We start from the raw sequence: 22952 nt of genomic DNA on the forward strand, positions 1-22952 counted from the left end.
GCCAACAATGTCAACTTCCTGCTTTGTATGCTATTGTCCGCTTTGCGCCCCGGAAGCAGGTCTCTAGCTCAGTTTCTGATCTAATGAATATACCAGTACAGTGCTTATTTTGCAGATAATTATGCGTAAACAGTGTAAAAACATTAAGCACAGGTGCTTTACTTAGGAATGTGTCTTTTACTAAATGTTGTTTAAATTTTAAAGAAAGTATCTTTGAAGAGATGATGAAGAGATCTTTGTTTATTAACCATAGACAACAGTGCAGGAGGAAAGCACAGTAGACTCCCAGCCAGTGCCAAACATAGATCATTTACTCACCAACATTGGAAGGACAGGAGTCTCCCCAGGAGATGTATCAGGTAACTCTTGCCTGGGCAGTCTTGACCTCTAGGCTGAAAGCTACATTCTTACAATATGAAAGAGCAAATCAATCATAGTGAATTGTTACTTATGATTTTTTTCTTTTTCTCTTCCTTTCTACTAATAAAAAACCTTAATCTTCCTTTTCCGATTGATCTGAATTATCTTCCAGTGACTCTAATGCCATTGGCAGTGCATGCAGTTGTAATGTAATGTTTGTCAGAATGGAACTATGAGGGAAATGAGCATGCAAACCACTGTTTTGTTCTTTTTTTTTTTTTTTTTTTTTTAAATTCACAGTTTCCATGTAATAGTCATCACAAGGTAAAACAGATATATGCTACTGAGTATGTGGTTGCTGTGATGGCAGAAAGTATGATCTGGGCTGTATAAGTAGTTCTTATTCTTGAGCCAGGAGTTCTGTTTAAAAGCAGCAAGTTAAATCTGTTGAACTGGTAATGGGCTCCATTTTCATAAATAACAGTGTTTTATTTGTCACAGTAAAAGCCAGCCTATTTGAGATTTATTTTCTTCCGTTTCCTGTTGCCACCCTAATGCTTGGTTAAGTATTAGTTCTTCTAGGCTCTTTTGAATGAAAACTTTCTCCTGCCAAACTGTTGCACTAATCTAGCATGTTGTTTTACACAATGTTCTCCCTTTGTCTCTAGTTCTTGTTTTAGTCCTAAAGGGTTTTTTCAGCTCTTACTGACACAGGCAAATCTATACTGATGTTGAACAGGCGAAGTGGGAGGAGTCTATCACACGGTAATGTCACTAGTGGATTCTGTGATGTCCCTGATGGACAGCTGGAACTGTAGGAAGAAGGAGGACTGTTGTCCACACTGTAGCTGCCTTGTCTGCAGAAACCCCCGATTCTTGTAAATGCAAACATAGTTGATCTGTGGTGTAAAGTTTCTCTTAAGATTATTGTAAACAGATCACTACTACTTTCTTAAAAGTTTTTCTGCTGTTTCTTGTTATTTCTGAAGCAGACCCTGAGGAGAAATAGCATGGTATGGTCTACCAGTTCTTAAAGTCATAAAGCATTTAGCCATGTGTTAAAAGGGGCGTGGCATGGGGCTCAGCTCATTATTCTGAAAACCAATTTCCCTAATGTTGAAAGATGAAACTGCAAAATTGGTATTATCCTGAATATTGCTAGCCCCTTCCTACCCTCTTTATAATTGTATAATCTGAGTTTTTGCCAGACAGTAAAATTATGGTCTCCATTTTTCCATTTCCATAATAGCATTTGTTAATAGATAATTGCAAAACTGGTAGCAAGTTAGTCAAAAGGATCCCTCACTGCACTGCTATGGAACTGGGGTCTGAAGCACAAAGATAAACATTATTTATTATAAAACCAAAGTGACCTGGAAGCAAGATTATCTTAATGCCTCTTTTGCATCCATACGTGTACAGCATAATGCTTAGAAAATTTAAGTCTGACAAAAATCAAACACACCAGTATGAGTGTCTCAATTGTAGCTAGGGCGGCCAACACTCTTAAAAGTTCTACATTGTGTATCAGTCTCAGATACAGGATGTGGTACATAAAAAAACAAACAAAAAACATTGTTGTTACACTGTCCTCAAGCTTCTTTATTGCTAGATTTAATATTTAGAAAATCTAATAAACACGAGTATTTCTGTTTTTGTTTAGTACAGGGCTCCTTTGCCATTTCTATCATTGAGCTGGTTCTGCCTACAATTCACAGCATCCTTTCATGGCGGTGGCTTTCTGTGGTGCAGCTTGCATCTTTGTGAGCTCTGACTATCCACTGTGTTCTATTGTTTTGAGTTTTGCTTTCACATTTTGTTCTGTGCCTGTCTTTCCATAAGTTTTGCATTGTTTGTGGAAAGCAGTAAAGATTGGCTAATACTGACCATGTTTTATTTAACTTTTCACAGATTCAGCTACTAGTGACTCAACAAAATCTAAGGTAAATTGTTTCATACAATTTGAAATATTTTAGGGGGGAATTGTTGATTGTTATGGTTGATATTCAAATGCATTCCTCTCTGTGTCTAATGACAGAGCAACAAAGTATAATAAAAAATGAATTCCTAAAACAATATATGATAGAAGAATACTGGATTTTGACTTGGAATACAAACTCAAAAGTTCATATTCTTCTCATTGTGCAGTTTTGGCATAATACAAAGATCTAGGCCATTCTTTAATGTGAAAATTAGGTCCTAACATATACAGAAGTGAATAATAAAACGAGAAGCCTCCCTGTACCCATCTCCAGCTCCAGTAATTATCAGCACTCGGCCAGCTCTGTTTCCTCTGCATGCCACCTGCTTCCCTCCCTCTAGGACCATCTTTACACAAATCCCAAACATCGTATCATCTGTAAATATTTCAGAAGTACTATCAATTTTTTTGTTATGCATTTTTACACTATAGTCTTGCCTTTTCAGTGAAATCACTAATTTTTTAATAATATTTTTACACAATCTGTGTTCCCTCAATTATACAACTTTTTGAATAGTTTGTTGTCAAGTCAGTGGATCTAAATTTTGCTCTGTTGAGGCAGTAGCAACTAGAATTGTCAGACTTCTTAAAACATTGTTATATTTTGTAATGAGACATGAATTTTATGTATCATGTTTAAATATCATAATAGGACTCCATATGATTAAATTATAATTCTTACAAAAATATTTTATCATGTCTCTGTTACTTGTGATGTTCATCTTTTCGCCCAGCTTTTTATCTTGAAAAATGTTAAACCTACAGAAAAGCTGCTAAAATGATAGCACCCAAATCCTTTACCCTAGATTTATCAGTTGTAAATTCACACTTTTTTTCTGAATCATTTGATAGTTAACTTGTAGAGATTTTTCTGAATCATTTGATAGTTACTTGTAGAGATAACACTACACCTAAATACTTCAGCATATATCACCAGAGAATTGAGGCATTCTCCTATATAATTACAGAGTAATTTTCATACTCAGGAAACTAATGTAGGTACAATACATTATTATCTAATGTGCAGTGTTTATACAGATTGTCCCAGTAATATTCTTTACTTCCTTATACAGAATGCAGTCAAGGATCATTCCTTGCATTTCATTGTCAAATCTCTTTAGACTTCTTTAATCTAGAACAGTTTTGTTAACTCTGTTGAAATCCCTGCTTTTCCTTTCTCTAGGTGCATTTTTCTTAACCTGTTATTACAATAGCCTTTTCATCTTATCTATAGTGGTGTTATATCATGCCTGTAATATAGTGGATATCCCAATGATATGAGTAACTACTTCTAACAGTCTCTGTAGAAAAGTAGAGTAATTTGCCCCAACACGCATATGATCATAGAATTGTAAAGAGACCCTTAAGGAAATCTTAAAGACAGTATAATCTAATTGCTTCTCGCCATGGAATTGAGATGTTTAAAAGTGAATCACTTGCTCGTACCTAGCAAGCTAGAGAGGATGGACATCAAGGTCTCCCAGTTCAGAGCCCAGTCACAACTATTAGTCTTTAGCAAAATGTGGGGAAATGTGCTGGATAATTACGAAAGTCTTTATAATATAAAAACAAAGTTATATTCATCTGTGATTTCATCTTGGTGAATTCTTTGATAGAACAGCCTGAATTTTTACTTTAAATAGAGCAGTTTTAACTTGTCTAAGATTTTTAGGCAATAGAGAAATATACTGTCGGCTTCTGTTACTCAGCGTACCTCCTGCCTACCTGCTTGTCTCAAAAAGTGTGTGGTTAAACCAGCAGATATTTAGCAACGAATTAATAGTTGCAATCGAAAACCTATTATATCTAGATGCAGTGGCTCATGCCTGTAATCCTGGCACTTTGGGAGGCTGAGGTGGGAGGATAGCTTGAGACTAAGGCTTCTAGACCAGCCTGGGCAATATGGTGAAACTCCATCTTAGAAAAAAAATGTTTTAAAGAACCCATTATACATAGCAAATAACTTTCCCAATAACAGTGCACTAAAGTGTTTCTGTGGTAAGGATTTATTTTTACTTATGTTAATTGATCTTTCCTTCCTGCCTTCCTGAGATGGGTTCTCACTCTGTCACCCAGGCTGGAGTGCAATTGTACCCTCATGCCTCACTGCAGCCTCGACTTCCCCAGGCTCAGGTGATCCTCTGACCTCGACCTCCCAAGTAGCCAGGACCACAGGTGCGTGCCACCATGCCCAGTTAATTTTTTGTAGAGACAGGGCTTCACCATGTTCCCTAGGCTGGTCTCGAACTTCTGGGCTCTAACAGTCTACCCGCCTCGGCCTCCCAAAGTGCTGGGATTACAGGCATGAGCCACCACACCTGACCTGTTTTTTGAATATTCTAATTCCGTTGTTACCTTGAGATAAATGAAGACAGTACCAACCTGATTTACTTAAGGCAGATCCTTGAAGATCCCTCCTGGATGAACTAATGGAAGACCAGAGTTTCCTTATCTCAATGAGCTTATCTGATACAGTATCTATATCATGTGATACCTGTAATTAGAAAATTAAAGTCAGTCATAAACATTTAATAACCTATATCAGACTATGATGTTTGACCATGTCACAATATTGGTTAACCTATCTCATGCCTGTGTTCCAAATGAAGGAAGTGAAGCAGGCCTGGGCACTGTGGAAGGAGGGAAGGTCAGGTGTTTGGGGGATATTGATAGGAACTGGCACTAAGCAGAGACTGTTTGCCGGAAAGGCAGATGTGTATGAGCTGTGGTTTGGCAGTTAAATACCACCAGGCAAGAAGTTGGACTCATTAAATAAAAATTTGGCTTTGGTGCAAGGTAAAAAGAGGTGTTAAAAAAAAAAAAAAAGCTAATTGCACTGTTGATGCTTCCAGAGCTTTAGTAGATAATAATTTGATAAGAAATATTTGGGAGACAAGCTTGTCGGAACATGAACTCAGCTGCATTCTCATGCTCAGAGTCTGTCTTCTCTCTCGCCTCCCAGGGTTCTTGGGGATCTGGCAAGGATCAGTATAGCAGGGAGCTGCTTGTGTCCTCCATCTTTGCAGCCGCTAGTCGCAAGAGGAAGAAGCCAAAAGAAAAAGCACAGCCTAGCAGCTCAGAAGATGAACTGGACAATGTATTTTTTAAGAAAGAAAATGTGGAACAGTGTCACAATGATACTAAAGAAGAGTCCAAAAAGGAAAGTGAGACACTGGGCAGAAAACAGAAGATCATCATTGCCAAAGACAACAGCACTAGGAAAGACCCCAGCACGACAAAAGATGAAAAGATATCACTAGGAAAAGAGAGCACGCCTTCCGAAGAGCCCTCACCGCCACACGACTCAAAACATAACAAGTCCCCAACTCTCAGCTGTCGCTTTGCCATCCTGAAAGAGAGCCCCAGGTCACTTCTGGCACAGAAGCCCTCCCACCTTGAAGAGACAGGCTCTGACTCTGGCACTTTGCTTAGCACGTCTTCCCAGGCCTCCCTGGCAAGGTTTTCCACGAAGAAATCAACCAGTCCAGAAACGAAACATAGCGAGTTTTTGGCCAACATCAGCACCATCACCTCAGATTATTCCACCACATCATCTGCTACATACTTGACTAGCCTGGACTCCAGTCGACTGAGCCCTGAGGTGCAATCCGTGGCAGAGAGCAAGGGGGACGAGGCAGACGACGAGAGAAGCGAACTCATCAGCGAGGGGCGGCCTGTGGAAACCGACAGCGAGAGCGAGTTTCCCGTTTTCCCCACAGCCTTGACTTCAGAGAGGCTTTTCCGAGGAAAACTGCAAGAAGTGACTAAGAACAGCCGGAGAAATTCTGAAGGAAGCGAAGTGAGTTGCACCGAGGGAAGTTTAACATCAAGTTTAGATAGCCGGAGACAGCTCTTCAGTTCCCATAAACTCATCGAATGTGATACTCTCTCCAGGAAAAAATCAGCTAGGTTCAAGTCAGATAGTGGAAGTCTAGGAGATGCCAAGAATGAGAAAGAAGCACCTTCATTAACTAAAGTGTTTGATGTTATGAAAAAAGGAAAGTCAACTGGGAGTTTACTGACCCCCACCAGAGGCGAATCCGAAAAACAGGAACCCACATGGAAAACGAAAATAGCAGATCGGTTAAAACTGAGACCCAGAGCCCCTGCGGATGACATGTTTGGAGTAGGGAATCACAAAGCGAATGCTGAGACTGCTAAAAGGAAAAGCATCCGGCGCAGACATACGCTAGGAGGGCACAGAGATGCTACTGAAATCAGTGTTTTGAATTTTTGGAAAGTGCATGAGCAGAGCGGGGAGAGAGAATCAGAACTTTCAGCTGTGAACCGGTTAAAACCAAAATGCTCAGCCCAGGACCTTTCCATCTCAGACTGGCTGGCCAGGGAACGCCTACGCACCAGTACCTCTGACCTTAGCAGAGGAGAAATCGGAGATCCCCAGACAGAGAACCCAAGCACACGAGAAACAGCCACGACCGACACACCTTTGTCTTTTCAGTGCGACACAGGCAGTTCTTCCAGCACCTTGGCTTCAACCAACAGGCCCCTTCTTTCCATACCACCGCAGTCATCTGACCAAATAAACGGAGAAAGCTTCCAGAACATGAGCAAAAATGCTAGTTCTGCAGCGAATGCCCAGCCTCGTAAACTGTCTGAAACCCCAGGCAATAAAGCAGAGTTTCATCCCTGTCTTTAAACTGGGGGTATGTCCACTCTAGCAAGTAAAAAAACTACTGTTACACGTTCCAGTAACTCTGTCAATATTTTCTTGTATCAGAATTGTTATTATGCAGCCTTCATTTGGGCTGGTTTCATCATTTTGCACTGTGAAATAGCTTTACAGTGCATTACTACAGCCAGAAGAACATATATATATATATTTAAAAATATATCGGATAGTTGCACACAAATGAGCAAGGTATTTGTTGCAACTTACTACATAGCATATACCCAAAATCACTGAAGAAAATCGCTGGCATCAGTGTGCAGCAAATTTGTTCTTTTGGTTTCATCACTAACAAAAGTGCCTCATCATAAAAATACAGTTGGTTTTTAGGGTGCCATATTGTTAAAATTAGATAACTTACATTGAATAAATGAATGCGTTTTATCGGTAACAAATTTCATTACATTTACCAGTTTTAACACAGGTGGATACAGAACTTCCATTCTTTAGTCATTCCAGGTGGATCTGAGTTTTATATTCAAACTTTTAATACAGTTTTTGAGTTTTGTGTGACTTGAATTTTTAATCTTTCTGTAAAATACGTAACTTAAATGAACATATTAAATGTGTATCTTTTCTTCAGATACCAGATTTGATATAAATGTTGTAACATAGGTGTGTAGATAGTGGATCCTGGATGGAACTGGCTTCTTTATCGAGAAGAATATAATTCTGCATGAGGACTTAATGAATCCAAACCTGTGTCATGCCTGTGTGCATACCCAATTAAACACTGGAAATAAACATTGTTTTGGTGAACTTTGCATGGCTTGAAACTTATTCTGATATATTTTTAGATGTCATCCATTTGTAACTACCTTACGTGATTAAAAAGGTACCTGACTTTCAAAAGACACCTACTATATTTATACACTCCATCTTCTCCTCTTTCTTGCTGTGGTGGGCAGAGACTCTTACAGATGCTTACATGAGCCTAACCTCACTTGTCGACAGATAGTATTTAATTCTTCTAGGGAAAGTAATGTATGTTAATGACCTTTTCGTGAGTGAAACGAACATGAGTTTGGAGTCACTCCAACTCTATACTTCCTAGATATGTGAACTTGAACACATTATTTAACTCCTCTGAATTTGTTTTCTCTTATAAACAGTGACAGTATTACTACCTATTATAAGGGTGATTAGATTTAAATGAGATACTGTTCCACTTACAGTGGCTGCCACACACTAGTTTCAAAATAGAACAAAGCTGTTGTTGGTAGTAATGGTTACAAAAAAATCTCAGACTGTTAAGGCTGAGAAGGACCTTAATCATCAAATCCAGAGATTTTCAACTGTCAAACCCGATACTTTCTTAAAAGTATTTTGAAATTTCCCCTTTACCATCATGAAATGAAATTCATAATATATCTAAACATAACTTTATATTCAGTATGTTACGATATAGACTATAATTCCCTATTACAGTAGAAAAGAAAAAAGTGATTTATAATAAATTTTTCAATATGCAAATGCTCAGGTACAACTACAGCACAAAAATAACATAATGCAATAGTCAGATGTTTGCTCCAGTATATAGAATCACAATGGTAACTACACATGGAGATGGTACCATGAATAGTTTGCTGCTGGTGATAAGATTTTACCAAGAGTCATGCCCTGCTTTTGAAGTTTTGAACAAAATAAAGCACACACTTCCCTTAGTTTACATGAAGGGGAGTTCTTGGAAAAGTCAGAGTATTATTAAAACTGTCAAAAACACTTTTTACTTACATGTTTTAAAAGTTACTTTCAAGGCTGAAATAGTTTTTTATTATTCATTCTTGCTCCTAAGTTTATTTTTTCCATTTTTTTTTCTTTTGAGACAGAGTCTCAGTCTCAAGTCTGTTGCCCAGGCTGGAGTGCAGTGGTATGACCATCACAGTTCACTGCAGAGCTGCGACTATAGGCACGTGCCACCACGCCCAGCTAACTTTTGGGGTTTTTTGTATTATTTGTAGAGATGGGCTTTCTCCATGTTGCCCAGGCTCATCTCAAACTCCCAGGCTCAAGCGATCCGCTTGCCCTGTCCTCCCAAAGTACTGGGATTACCGGCATGAGCCACCACGCTCAGCCTTTCTTTGGCTTTAATTTGCTGGACTTTTTAACTTGAGACGATTGCCTAGAAAATTGATTTTTAGTTGTTTTCTAATATCTGCGTTTTAAGGCTATATGCTGTATTTTTATTATTCATTTCAAAATGTTTTCTAGTTTCCATTCTGATTTTTTTCTTTAACCTGTGAATTACTTAGCAATTCACAGGTTAAAGAAAAAGCAGCAATTCAACTGCTTAATTTCCAAACGTTTGAAACCTTTCTAGTCATGTTGACTCCAGTATAATGTTACATTATCATTAAACATATATTCGAAATTGAGACATCCATTTTGACCCAGTATATGGTCAATTTTGAGAAATATTACATGATTGCCTGAAAAGAGTATGTATTCTATCCTTACTGGATGGTTTCTGTTTGGTTTATTAGGTCAAATTGAATCATGTTTTACAGATCTAGATTGTTACAGATTTCTTACCTGGCTCTTACCAGTTACTGAGAAGTGATAGAATATTATGATGTGAATGTAGATTTGTGTATCTTTTGTGTCAATCTTTTATTTGGAAGTTAGTTTACTAAGTGAACATAAATTTAGAATTGTTATGTCTTTGTGGTAGATTGACTCTTCTATTATGAAATGTCCTTCATAATCAGTCTCAACCAAAGCTTTATTGCCTTAAAGTATTTTATATATTAATGTAGCTGTATTACTTTTGTTTAGTATTTGCATGATATATCGTTTTTATCTGTTTTAATCCTTTTGTATTTTTCTCATAACAGCATATAGATTTTCTTTAAACATAGTCTAAGTTGGAATACATAGCCCAGTTACATCTAATATAATTATTTGTGTGTTTGGCTTCACATCTGCATCTGAACCATTTGTTTTCTCCATGACCAGGGCATTTTACATACTCTTTTCTCTTGTTTCTTGCCTCTTTTGGGTTAATATTTTTATTATAGCATTTCACCCTTCTATTAGCATATTTATATGTTCTTTTAGTGACATCCTTGACTTAACCAAATATAATTTAAGTTGGATTCTACTTCTTTGTGTATTTTTTTTGTAGAGACCGGGTTTCGCCATGTTGCCTAGGCTGGTCTCAAACGCCTGGGCTCAAGCGATTTGCCTGCCTTGGCCTCCCAAAGTGCTGGGATGACAGGTGTGAGCCACTGCACTGACATGGCACATTTTCAGCTTTACTAGGTTTTGTCAAATTCATCTCCAGAGTTCACCAACCATGTATGAGGATTCTCATCTCTTCAAGGACACTAGGTACTGTCAGTGTTTAAAAATTTTGTTTTTAAAACAGTCAATGGGTGTGAGGTCTCTCACTGGTTTACATTTCCTTTCCTGCATTACTGGGGAAGAGACCATGTTTCAGATGTTCATTGGCTATTCTGGTTTCCAACTGAATTAACTTTTTAATTTTAATTTTAATTTTTTTGGAGACAGTCTCGCTCTGTCCCCAGGGTGGAGTGAAGTGGCATGATCTCAGCTCACTGCAACCTCCATCTCCTGGATTCAAGCAATTCTCCTGCCTCAGTCTTCCGCGTAGCTGAGATGACAGCTGCGTGCCATCACACCTGGCTAATTTTTTGTATTTTCAGTAGAGACAGGGTTTCACCATGTTGGACAGGCTGGTCTTGAACTCCTGAGCTCAGACAGTCCTCCCGCCTCAGCCTCCCAAAGTGCTGGGATTACAGGCATGAGCCACTGCATCCAGCTATGTGAACCTTTGACCATATTTCTGTTATCTTTTTCTCACAGATCTTTACAAGATCTGGACACTAATCTTAATTTCAGATCCCCTCTTTCAGTCTATAGTTTTTAAACTTGGTTTCAGGTGTTTCTTTGCATAGTTTTAAGTTTTATTTATCCTGATTTATCGGCTTTTATATGTGTATTTTGAGAACCACTAAGACATACTCCCCTATCCACAGACATATGGTATATATTTGCTTGGCTTAAAGTTGGTTTTCATGTGCTGGAATTTATTTTGTGACTGATATTAGGTGGAATGGCAGGATTATCTTTTCCTGTGGTCGTTTTTGATGAGCTTTTTGCTATAAAATGTCAGATTCCTGGATTCATATGCAAGACTACCAAATGTCCCACTTGCCATTTCACTGTAGCAAGGTTAAACACTGTAGGACACCAGCAGGGCTGCTTTAGCTGACTGATTTGTGCAACAGAGAACAGTAGGAGCCAGTTGTAACACAGTAACACATCTCAGCTGGCTGCCCAGGAAGGAAGGAGGGGAGCTGTACTAGGGGAAAAGCATCGGTTACACAGACCTCCCAGCATCCCTGCTATGAAAGCTAAATACCACCAGAGCTGGAACAGCATCTTAGGAGAGTAGAAGGAAATACACAGCAAAGGAAACTTAGTTTTTGTCCAGCCAAGGAGAAGGTTGAGACATTGTAAGATATGCTCAAACCTTCCGATGAAGCAGTTACAAAAGGAAAATACTGGGAATTAGAGATAAAGATTTATTGATTGTCACATTTGTTGACCATAGGGTCCTGAAGATGCTATCTTACAGACACAAAACAGATGTCTTGAAACCTTTACTTTCTGAGAGTAGAATGAAGATGGCAGTTGTAAAAATCTACCAACAGAACAAAGCAAAAAACTAGGTGCTCATGTATGACATCGTTCGAATTTCACCTACTCAGCATTAGATTTTAAGGTATGGATAAGCTTCCCCAGAAGGTGGAATCACTGTACCTCAGTTTTTTGGTTTTTTGTTTTGTTTTGAGACAAAGTCTCGCTCTGTCGCCCAGTGCAGTGGCGCGATCTCAGCTCACTGCAAGCTCCGCCTCCCGGGTTCATGCCATTCTCCTGCCTCAGCCTCCCGAGTAGCTGGGACTACAGGCACCCACTACCACGCCCGGCTAGTTTTCCTTGGTATTTTTGTAGAGACGGAGTTTCTCCGTGTTGGCTAGGATGGTCTCCGTCTCCTGACCTCATGATCTGCCCGCCTCGGCCTCCCAAAGTGCTGGGATTACAGGTGTGAGCCACCGCGCCCGGCCTATTTTTTTGTTTTTTGAGACAGGGCCTCCCTCCCTCACCCAGGCTAGAGCACAGTGGTGCCATCTCTGCACCACTCAGGCTTTTTCATCTGAACCACACAACACAGAAAATGATTGAGTAGCTAATCTCAAAATTCTTCCAAGGATGGATGGTACCTATCCAGTACATTAGATTTGCAGAAGAAAAGTCAATTCATTACACATAACAATGTGTTTGGATCATCACATACATGTTTAAGTAAAGCATTTCATGGCATATTCTTCACCAAGGCAATAAGGAAGGCACTAGATGTAATACAGTAGTTAGCTGGGATTCTGAGAGTTGGCAGGCTAACTTCAGATCCTAGCTCTGGCACTTACAGATAGTAGTATCTATCAAGTATTTAATGAATATGTCAGGGCTAATAAAGTGCCCCATACATAATAACTGCCATATATATCAATTATCCACAAGACTGTAAATCCCACCAAGGTAGAGGTCTTTGGTTTACTGGTGTATTCCATGCCTGGAACAATTGGCAGGAACATAGTTGGCACACAGAAAATATTTGTTGGATGAAGAGGGATTTTGTTCAAAGCCTAGACTGAGAAAAAGAATTACATGGTTAGGAGCAGGGCCATTGTATAATTTATCTAACACTGGACACCTGAAAATAAAGGACCTTGATCTATATTGCATTGATTGTTGTGTGTGATAGGAAGTGGGGATCTATATTTTTTATCCTGTAGTCCCAATACCATGTACTGAAAGTACCCCGCTTCCCCTCCGGGGTGCAATGCCAGCTCTGCCATGTCACTTCCCATATATGTGTTGGACTGTGTGGGGCTCACTGTTCCATTGGCCAGTTCTAGTCCACTGGTCCTAATACACACCTTATAAATCTTGATAGGAAAGCTTCCCTGCCTGTTTCCTCTTATCCAGGCCATTCTGGATCCTATGAGCTTCCACATGAATTTCTTTTATAACTCAGTATGACGTTGTCTTTACTTTTATTGAGAAGATTCTTCTGTTCTCTTTAATTTCTCAAGTTGAATGCTTAGGCCAAGTATCAGTTATTTAAGATTATACATTTCCTTGTAAATAGTATAAACTGTGTCAAACAAGATTTAATGCTAAGCATTTTTGTATTTCCTGTCATGATTTTGTCTTGACATATGGGTTGTTGGAAGTATGTTTTAAATTTTCCAAAGAGATGGGACTTTTCTAGTTTTTCTTTCTGTAATTTTCTAAACTGCATTGTGGCAGAGTATGTGGTCTATGTGATCCTAGCTCTTTGAAATTTGTTGAGGGAAGTATACAATCAGTCCTAACTAATATATCTGCGTTTGAGAAAGATCTGTACTTTGCAGTTGAAAGGCACACATCATTGAGTGTATGTCTGTTGTGATTTCAAATTCATACTTGATCTGATGCATCAAAATTCATCTGATTTTGGGGGGTCTATCAGTTGCTGAGCATGGCTGCCTCTTGGGGTGGATGATGAATTTGTCACTTTGTCCTTATTGGTTTTTCTTTTTGTTATTTTTTTTTTTTGCACATTTAGAATGGCTATAACTTCCTGTTTCTTCTAGGACACTTGTGATTACATAATAATTAAATTATTATTTTCTAGTGATTCTTTTCATTTCTACTTTTACTTAAAGTCTATTTTGTATTTTACCATGTATTAATTTAGTTACACTAGCTTTGTTTTGGTTTGTATGTTTTTCATTCATGTATTTTTTCCATTCCATTTCAGTCAGTTCTAACTAATGTTGTAGGTGTGTTTGAAAAAGATATGTACTCTCCAGTTGAAAGTCACACACCATTGAGGAAATACAATCTTTAATATCTTTTGTCTATATATTAAATGCCACAGAGCTGCATTTCCTTTCCTTTCCCTTTTTAAATTAGTCTTACAAACCGTATCATTTAACTTCCCCAGTTAGTCATTTTCCATTGATAGTACTTAACTGATCTGTTTTCATCACCTGGTTGAATTGCATTTTGGGTTTTGTTTTGTTTTTTTCCTGTGACCCCTTTTTAGTGACATGTTTTTCATTCTTACTTTAATTTAGATGGATTTTTTCCTTCACTTTTCGTTTCCTCCCTAATTTCTATCCTTTTAGTGCATACCCTAGGAAATTTAATATGCATAGGAAACAAATTTAATCAATAGCTATACCTTTCTCACAAGCAACACAAAGATCTAAGCCTACGTTAAGTCCAGTCATCCTCTCCCAATTTATATACTACCATTGTTGTTTTATACAATCAATGCTAATGGTTAGATTTACTTATATTTTTACCATTTTCAATAATCACTGTTCCTTCCTGAACTGCAGACCTACCTTGTAGGATAATTTTCCTTCTACCTAAATTGTGTATTTCAGAAGTTTTAGTGAGAGTCGTTAGCGATAAACATTTTCAGCTTTGGTTTATCTTTAAATGTAATTATTTTGCTTTCACACTTGAAAGACCATTTTGCTGGATACACAAATAGGTACACAGCAATCTTTTTCCCTCAACATTTTGGAGATACTAGTCCCTTTTTCTTGGCTTCTGGTGTTGCAGTTATGAATCAGTTTTCAGTCGAGGTCTGTGTATTTTTATTCTCAGACTGCTGTAAGATCGTTTCTTTGTCTTGGGTGTTCTGAGGCTTTGCTGCAATGTGTCTAGATGTGGGTTTCTTTTCTGCTTAGGATTTGTTTGGCTTGCTGAAACTGAGGATTGGTATCTTTTGTCAATTCTGTAAAATGTCTCAGTCACTTTTAATATTGGCTTTTCCCCCTTTCGTCTGTTATCTCCTTTTGGAGCTCCTACTGTTAAAAGTACGTTGAATGAACTTACAATAAGGTATTTTTTACCTTATTATTTATATTTTACTTCTCATTTTCTCTCTGTGCTGCGTTCTGGGTAAGCTCTCCAGAACTATATTCCAATTTATTATTTTACTTTCAGCCATGTCTTATTAATCTGTTCAGTGAGTTTTAAATTTCACTTATCTCACTTCTAGAAAGTTCTCTTTAGCTGTTTTTTAAAACAGCCTAGTTTTCAGATCTCTTTTGCTTGCATCACATTTTATCCCCTTTTATTTCTGTAAAATATAAAACATTTTATAAGAATTATAGGACCAAACTGCCTGACTTCAAATCTAGACCTTGCCATTTACAAAGTGGATGAGTTTGGACAAGCTACCCAACTTACATGTTAGTTTTTGTGATATGTAAAATGAGAGAAATAATACTCCTTCTCTCAGTTAATGTGTTTTCTGTTATTTTATATCTGGATCCAATAGCTATCATACCTTCAGTTTTAGCAGGTTTGATTCTTTGATATTTCTACTGACTCGTGCCTATGGTGATCTGCTTTCTCATGTAGTAAAGCATGCGTTCACAGTTTATAGAAATCAGGATAATAGACTTATTTTATCATTATCTTTGAGCCAGAAAAGCAAACATTTGTCATGGTGTACATAGTTCAATATACCCAAATGAATTTTATCTTGTTTTAATCTTTGAGAATACCCAAAGAGTGCTTTTTAAAGACTAAGGGGGAGGATAAATACAATCATATTGATAAATGCACATTTACACAGTGACTTTGGAAGACAGCAGAAGATTCCTAGTAGCTCAGACTCAAACAGGAGTCTCAGGAAGGTTTTCCTAGAGGATTTCTTATCTTAAGAATCTGAGAATAAAAGTCTATCGGTAAGTAAAACCAATGAGAGCCACCGTGAAGCCAGGTGACTTTATAATAATACGCTCCCCTGTGGCTAACCTCAGATACCAAGAAATCAAAAACCATTAACCTGCGCAATAAGCCTTGACATTTTTAGACTATACTGTTGACCAAAAAAAGAAAGTCTCCTTTATTTCATGTTTCAAGCAGCCAGAGAGCCTTGCATCTTTATCATTCTCTTCGTTTTGGCCCAAGTGACTGACTCAAAAAGCCTGGTAAAGTTTCCCTTAGGCCATGTTGACTTTCTTATAACATTACATATTTTTCCTTCTCATGAATTACTACAAGGAGAAATACCCAATTATTCCCTTTCCATTTTCCATGAGTGACCTCTTCTGCAAACCTACATATGGTCCCACAGGATGCTTGGGCTGTAGGATAATGAGGGGAACCAGAGCTTTGTTTACAGACCCTCGTGGTTCTTGGTGGGTCATTATCGATTAGCAGACACTTCCCATCCCTGCCCTGAGAAAACATCATTCAAACAGAGGGATTTATCCTCAAAGAAGAGATGAGCAAAATAATCTTACGCTTGGAGATTTCTCATGGAGGGGTTGGAGAAAACAGAACAAGAACTTAAATCATGTAGTCAACCACAAAAACAGAAATGTGGATTTTTCTTGTTTGAAAGAGTGCTGTATTACAGTTCTAGTATTGACAGCATTTTAAATGTTAGAAAATAGTCATCATCCCATTCCTCCAGCCTATTTTAGCAGAAATCATGCAAACAAAAGTCATAAAACTGTAGCTTTAGCATTTCTTCCTTCCTTGGGTTTCTTACCCAGCTGAGAAGGGGCTGAAAACTGAAGATCCACCCATGATGTCCTTTCTTACTTAACCTTGTCCGGGAGTTTGTCACGATCATGCCCTCCAGCTGCAGCTCCTGATAGCTTTTTCCAGCCTGTCCCTCATCTAATTATTTTCGTCTCATGTGGTCTTACTGAACTGATTGCTTGCCTGTGGCCGTAAGACAATGTTCAAGGCGAACAAAAAGATGTCACATAAAAATCCAGACTTTTTAAAAACTAGAAGGTCTAGTAGCGCCAGTCCTACTACAGGGTAGTGGCAGGTTGCATTCGCCCCTCAGAGAGTATGTGTGCTCCCCAGTTTTCTCAATCCCACCAGGCTGCTTCCCCACTTGCCTGCACCTGCTGCACAACAGTTGGCAATCACTGCTTTAAACTCCAAATGACTACCCTCACTCCTGACATGAATGAGATGTCCTTGAATTACAAATACAACAACCCTTTGGCCTCTACCCAGCGCCAATCCATTCTACCAAACTGACTTCGTCTCTACCCGATCCCAGCAATTCATCTAGGATAAGAATAGGAAAGGACAATTGAGAAGCAGTTCTCCTTTGGACATATGCATTTCCATAACGCCAAACTGCTTGCCTCCACCACTTCCTGTATAACAGCCAACATTCACTGACACATACTGTGTGCCAGGCCCTGTCCCAAGTATTTGATATGCATCAATACACAGGTCTCACAACTGCCCAGTGAAACAGATTGTGATGCAGAGTCCTGGTTATTTCCCAGTACTGCTTCTTGGAAACCACACTTCTCAGCCTCTTTCACAGCTAGGTGTGGCCACGGGACTGAGTTCGTGCCCATTGCCTAGAAGAAGTGGTTTAACGCAAACTCCAGCCACTGCCTGCACATGCAGCGGGCACGGGCTTCTACATGCTTTCCTCTTACCACAGACTGGACACAGCCCAGCTTCCACATCCCCTTGAAACACGTGGGAATCTCAAAACGAGAGCCTTGCACAGTGGATCCCAAGTAGATGACACTGTGGGTCGCCTACCTCTGGGCTGCTTGGACATGAGAAATCAACTTCTCTCGTTTCAGCCATTATTACTTTGGGTTTTCTGTCATGTGCAGCTGAACCTAGCCCCAGATGATGCAGGAGTATAATATCCCTGTCTTATGATGAAGAAACTCAGGCACAGAGAGATTCAGCCGTTTGTCCAAGGTTAGCTCGGGACAGTCTTAAGAATGGAAAATCTGAGATCTCCACCTAGATCAAATCCCACCCCGCCCCCAGCATGTTCTAATGGTTAGTGACAGGGTTAGGATCAGATCCACCCCCTTATCCCCAGCATGTTCTAATGGTTAGTGATGGTGTTAGGATCAGATCCCCCCACCCCTGGCATGTTCTAATGGTTACTGATGGTGTTAGGATCAGATCCCTCCTTATCCCCAGCATGTTCTAATGGTTAGCCATGGTGTTAGGATCAGATACCCCGACCCCCCGCATGTTCTAATGGTTAGCGATGGTGTTAGGATCAGATCCCCCGACCCCCCGCATGTTCTAATGGTTAGTGATGGTGTTAGAATCTGTCAGATTGACTTCAGTGGTTCCAGTTTTCGTTTTGTTAACATAGAATTCCAGAACTTATAAAAATTTGAGAGATTTCTACCCCTTTGTAATATACTAAGAGCACAAAAGTAAATGGAAACCTCAGGTTAGTATTGTGTATTTGAATAAAATCTAGCCCACCTGAGGATTTTGTTTTTGAGACAGTCTCACTCTGTCATCCAGACTGGAGTACAGTGGCGAGATCTCGACTCACTGCGACCTCCGCCTCCTGGGTTCAAGTGATTCTCATGCTTCAGCCTCCCGAGTAACTGGGATTATAGGTGTGTGCCACCATGCCCGGCTAATTTTTTCTACTCTTAGTAGAGATGGGGTTTCACTGTGTTGACCAGGCTGGTCTCAAACTTCTGGCCTCAAGTGATCCACCCACCTCAGCCTCCCAAAGTGCTGGGATTACAGGCATAAGCCACCCCACCTGGCCCACTTGAGGATTTTTAGATGATGGCGTATTATTTATGCCACTTAGAAATGAAGTTTTTCTTTTTTTTTTTTTTCCATGCCCCAACATTACAAGACATAAGGCTTTTCTGAAACAATAGAATTTACTGGGTGAAGTATATAAAAAAATAAAACAGAACACATAGAACACAGAAGTTTGTTTAAATGCATTTAACTTCTCTTACATACATAATTTAAACATGCTTTTAATTGCTAACTCAGTCATTTTCATAAGCAATCTCAGTTTTTCACAGGAGAATGAAGCGCAGAGTAAGAGCTATGAGAAATGAAACTCCCTCAAGGAAAGATGCTTTGATTGCTTTAAAGTTATTTCATTTTCTGCTACCAAAAGTCATTTCGGAGAGAGGTAAAATACTTATTTGCAATGAGTCAAGCTGAACAATACTACACAGCTCAATTCCTACTTGAAATTCAAATAACAGCTTTGTGCACACAAATTCTTTTCTTAAAAGCAAAACAAAATATGTCAGGTCTGCAAAGATTCCGTTGCCACATTCTAGGATGATTGCCCTCATTTTGTTCCCCAGAGCTTTTCCACTGACAACACTGGCTTTGCAGACGTTGCCTGGATTCTTCCCTGACTCAACCTCTGTTGCCTTTTTGGAGGTTCTTGGCTTCTGGAAGCTGCTCACACATCGTGGCCACTCTCCCTGACTTCAGAGCCGCACTTGTCACCATCACATCACTCACAATGTCACTGTCTCCTCAGCCACCTTCTCCTATCCCTAATGATCTTCTCTCCCTCCTTCTTTCCTTTGTTCCAGGCAACAACAATTGCTACCTCCAATCAGGTGCCATTTTCCAGCCCTGTTTCCCACTGGGGAAGCCCTGAGCAGAGGTCTTGGGAGAAAGAAACTGATTGGGTCACTTCACTTCCTCAAAGCCATGCTCGAGTCTTTTCTAGTTCTGCGGCAGGAAGACAACCTAGCAGAAAGCCATTTTTCTTTCCTGGGGCACCAGAGGCTGGCACTGAGGTGTGGAAGGTAGCCAGAACCTCAGGCAGGCCTGGAGCTGACGCCCAGGTGTGGAACTCTCTCAGCTAGGCCACGTGCCACTCAGGTCCATCTGCGGGACTGCGCTCTTCCCAGATCAAGCTGCTGTCACCACCTCGGGGGGTACCAGAAGTGGAGTGGCATTTTCTCTGGCAGCAAAGGGGGCCGTTAAAGCCCAGAGGCGGTAGATGGTATGGCTGCACACAGGATGGGGGTGTTTGGGGGAAGCATTTTTTGGGAGGTCGGCCCTTTAGACTATGGTGTGACTGACCTTGAGACAGCAATTGAGCTAATTTTTCAAAACCTTGGTCTCCAGTTAAAAAAAAAAAAAAATGTAAAGATCTTGTTCATTTTTCTCAATGCCTCCACCTAGACAGAAGCACCTGACATTGCCGTAGCTAAAGAATACGGGAAATGTGCCCAACTGCCTGGACAGTGACTGACATGATGGAATCCAGAGATGACCCCCCGGTGTCGCCCATGGGCAAGCAGTGTGTTTTAATGCTGCAGAAGGTGGAGGTGGAAGGAAGGGGTGGGGAAGTGAGGCCTCGGACCAGTTGGGAGCAAGTCGCCCCACTCGGCTCGACAGGCATTGGGTAGGGTCACCCACTTTGTCAGGCTCTGCCTCCCATCCCCTGAGCTTCTGCACAGCCACAGATCAGACTCAGGAGCCCCCTCTGCCTTCTTTTCTATTGTCTTTCCTTCATTTATTTAGAGACAGGGTCTTGCTCTGTCTCCCAGGCTGGAGTGCAGTGGCATGATCATGGATCACTACAACCTCGACCTCCCAGTCTCAAGCGATCCTCCCACCTCAGCCTCCCAGTAACTGGAACTACAGGTACAAACCACCACACCTGGCCATTAATAATTTTTTTTTTTTAAGATAAGGTCTCACTATGTTGCCCACTCTGGTCTCAAGCTCCTGGGTTCCAGCAGTCCTCCTGCCTGGGCCTCCCAAAGTGCTGAGATCACAGGTACCCAGCCCCCCTCAGCTCTTTCTGAGCTTCCAGCTCCCTTTTGTCATTCCCCTCACTGCTTTCAAAATGCTTTTCAAAACAGTTTTCTGCTGAAAATCCACGAATACGTTGCTTTTGCCTATAAAGCAAGTGACTAAAACTTGGTTGCCTAGCATAGGAAGCCCTTATTTTAGGTCTAACTACTCCTACGCCAACACACTCTGCCCTCCGGCCTAATGACTTGTGTCCTTAGCTTGCGGTAAAGTGGGCCCTCTCTTCTCTGCACTTGCACCTACCCGGAACCTTCACACTGGCGGCACCATGACTGTGTGTCCATTTTCTGCCTTTCCTGCCGGATTTTGAGATCCTTGAGGACAGGGGTGGAGTGTTACCCACATTGCTGACTAAGGAGGCACACAGGAGACCTGGTGGCATTGCAGGTTTTGTGCCCTTAGGCAGGTGAGCAGTGGGGGAGACCACACTCTCTAAGGCATGCAGGGCCAGCGCCTCTCCAGGGAAGAGGGCCAGAGTGACCAGGGCCTGGTTGAGGTGGAGCAAATCTTCAGCAAAGCTCCTCCACCACACGGTGGGCGCCTGCTCCTCCTCCTGCACGCCACTGGCTGCCGCTCCCGAGTCCTGGTGACCAGATGGCTCAGCATCCTTCTCCTGCATCCCGCCTCTGCCTGCCCACTCCTTTCCTCTTCTCCCTGCCCATCAAGCTTCTGCTCAGTGACTGCTCTTCCGGGAGGCTTTCCTTTCTGCCCAGAGCACAGCTTCTCTACCTCGAGGTGCCAACGTTTCTCATGCCCTTTCTGCTTGGAAGAGGAGAGATTTCAAGACCCCAGGTCACTCCTTCTAGGTCACAGTCTAGCTTTTCCAGGAACAGGATCTCTGAGAAGTCATGAGCACATCAGACAAGATCTCTGATGGGGTTCTTAGAACATTGGGATGTGGTGTGTTCTTTTCAGAAGGAAGAGCCCTGGGTTCTCTCGAGAACAAAGCTGAGGGTGCCTCAGACCTGGCCCTGGGCCTCAAAGCTACGGGAGATGGAGCAGCGCCAGGTGTATCTGTCTCTGCCTCTCTCCTGCCCCCCAACCCCTAACCCCCCGGGTTCTTCAGCTTCTCTGGGCATACCTGCCTTCTTCCTCTCCTTTCCTTCTGGTCCCTTCCTAACTGCAGCTGGCTCCAGGCCAACTAGGAGCCTAACTGCCAGTTTTGAATGAAACTGAGTTTATCAACTTAGCTGGCAGCCCCTGTCCCCAGGAGCCAACAGAGGCTAGAAGAGCACAGCTGGAGATCCACCTGTGTGGGTCCCCTTGGGGCAGCCTCACTATCAGGGACTGGATTGTTGGCAGGGCTACAATGGCACAACCACAATGCAAAAATTTAAGAGTTTTTAGTACTTACAGACCCTGGTGGGGGTACTTGGCACACCTGGAGGTGGCGTGCACACACACACACACACACACACACACACACACACACACACACACACATACAAGCACATGCATACACATGGAAGTTGGGGGGTGCAAACAGGGAATGAGAAGGGATCCCCTTGTTTGAGCAGGGCCTTTATTGGGTCCAGGGTGTTATCCAAACAGGTTTCCCACAGGGACCATTTCTTGGTGGGTTTCAGGCAAGCAAGCAAGAGTCCCAGGAGGCCACATTGTGACCTCACAAGCAGGGCACGCCCCCTGCTAGGTGGGAGAGGCGCCTCCAAGTTCTTATCTCTGGCCACCAGCTGGAGCCATTTGGGTGGGGTGGAGTACTTACTGGAAACCCCATCAAGGGAACTAAGCCCTGCTCCTGGTATGTGAAAGGTAAACTTATATTAAAAACTGGATGCTAAGGCCACATAAAATTAGAAGCACTCCCTGTACTCCCATTTCTCAATGCTGCCTTCAGCTTCTGCCCTGCTGCTAAGAGTTTTTTTTGAGACAGAGTCTCGCTCTGTCGCCCAGACTGGAGTACAGTGGCGCGATCTCGGCTCACTGCTAGCTCCGCCTCCCGGGTTCACGCCATTCCCATGCCTCAGCCTCCCGAGTAGGTGGGACTACAGGTACCCGCCACCATGCCCGGTTAATTTTTTTGTATTTTTAGTAGAGACGGGGTTTCATTGTGTTAGCCAGGAAGGTCTCGATCTCCTGACCTCGTGATCCGTCCACCTCGGCCTCCCAAAGTGCTGGGATTACAGGCGTGAGCACCGCGTCCGGCCTGAGGGAGGATTCTTAGGTCAGCTGCCCCTCAATCCTCAGCCATATAGAACTCAGAAGAGTGGGTCACAGGGCCCCAAGTTGGTGAAGGTGGCTGTGGAGGGT

The 22952-nt window shown here is 41.3% G+C and overlaps 1 protein-coding gene and 1 long non-coding RNA gene across 20 annotated transcripts in view; both read left to right on the plus strand.

Moving 5' to 3' along the window:
* Window positions 1–7787, plus strand: part of LOC105480021 (Rho GTPase activating protein 21) — a 134160-nt gene extending 126373 nt beyond the window's left edge. For 8 of the 16 annotated variants that reach the window (XM_071070378.1, XM_071070383.1, XM_071070379.1 and 5 more), the window contains 3 exons: window positions 254–359; window positions 2272–2303; window positions 5304–7141. In XM_071070378.1, coding sequence (XP_070926479.1) covers window positions 254–359; window positions 2272–2303; window positions 5304–6998 — 1833 coding nt within the window. In that variant the 3' untranslated portion in view covers window positions 6999–7141. Of the gene's footprint in view, window positions 1–253; window positions 360–1099; window positions 1374–2271; window positions 2304–5303 lie in introns of all 16 variants that reach the window. The other 8 variants (XM_071070384.1, XM_071070386.1, XM_071070385.1 and 5 more) reach the window with 2 other exon arrangements.
* A 14331-nt stretch (window positions 7788–22118) lies between these two features.
* The window catches only part of LOC139356397 (uncharacterized), a 28543-nt gene continuing 27709 nt past the window's right edge, over window positions 22119–22952 (plus strand). Inside the window, exon 1 of one of the 4 annotated variants that reach the window (XR_011608199.1) lies at window positions 22119–22454. This is a non-coding gene — a long non-coding RNA (uncharacterized lncRNA). The remainder of the gene's footprint in view (window positions 22455–22952) is intronic. The other 3 variants (XR_011608200.1, XR_011608198.1, XR_011608197.1) reach the window with 3 other exon arrangements.

Source organism: Macaca nemestrina, chromosome 9 (genome assembly GCF_043159975.1).
Source record: "Macaca nemestrina isolate mMacNem1 chromosome 9, mMacNem.hap1, whole genome shotgun sequence".
NCBI classification, from domain to species: domain Eukaryota; kingdom Metazoa; phylum Chordata; class Mammalia; order Primates; family Cercopithecidae; genus Macaca; species Macaca nemestrina.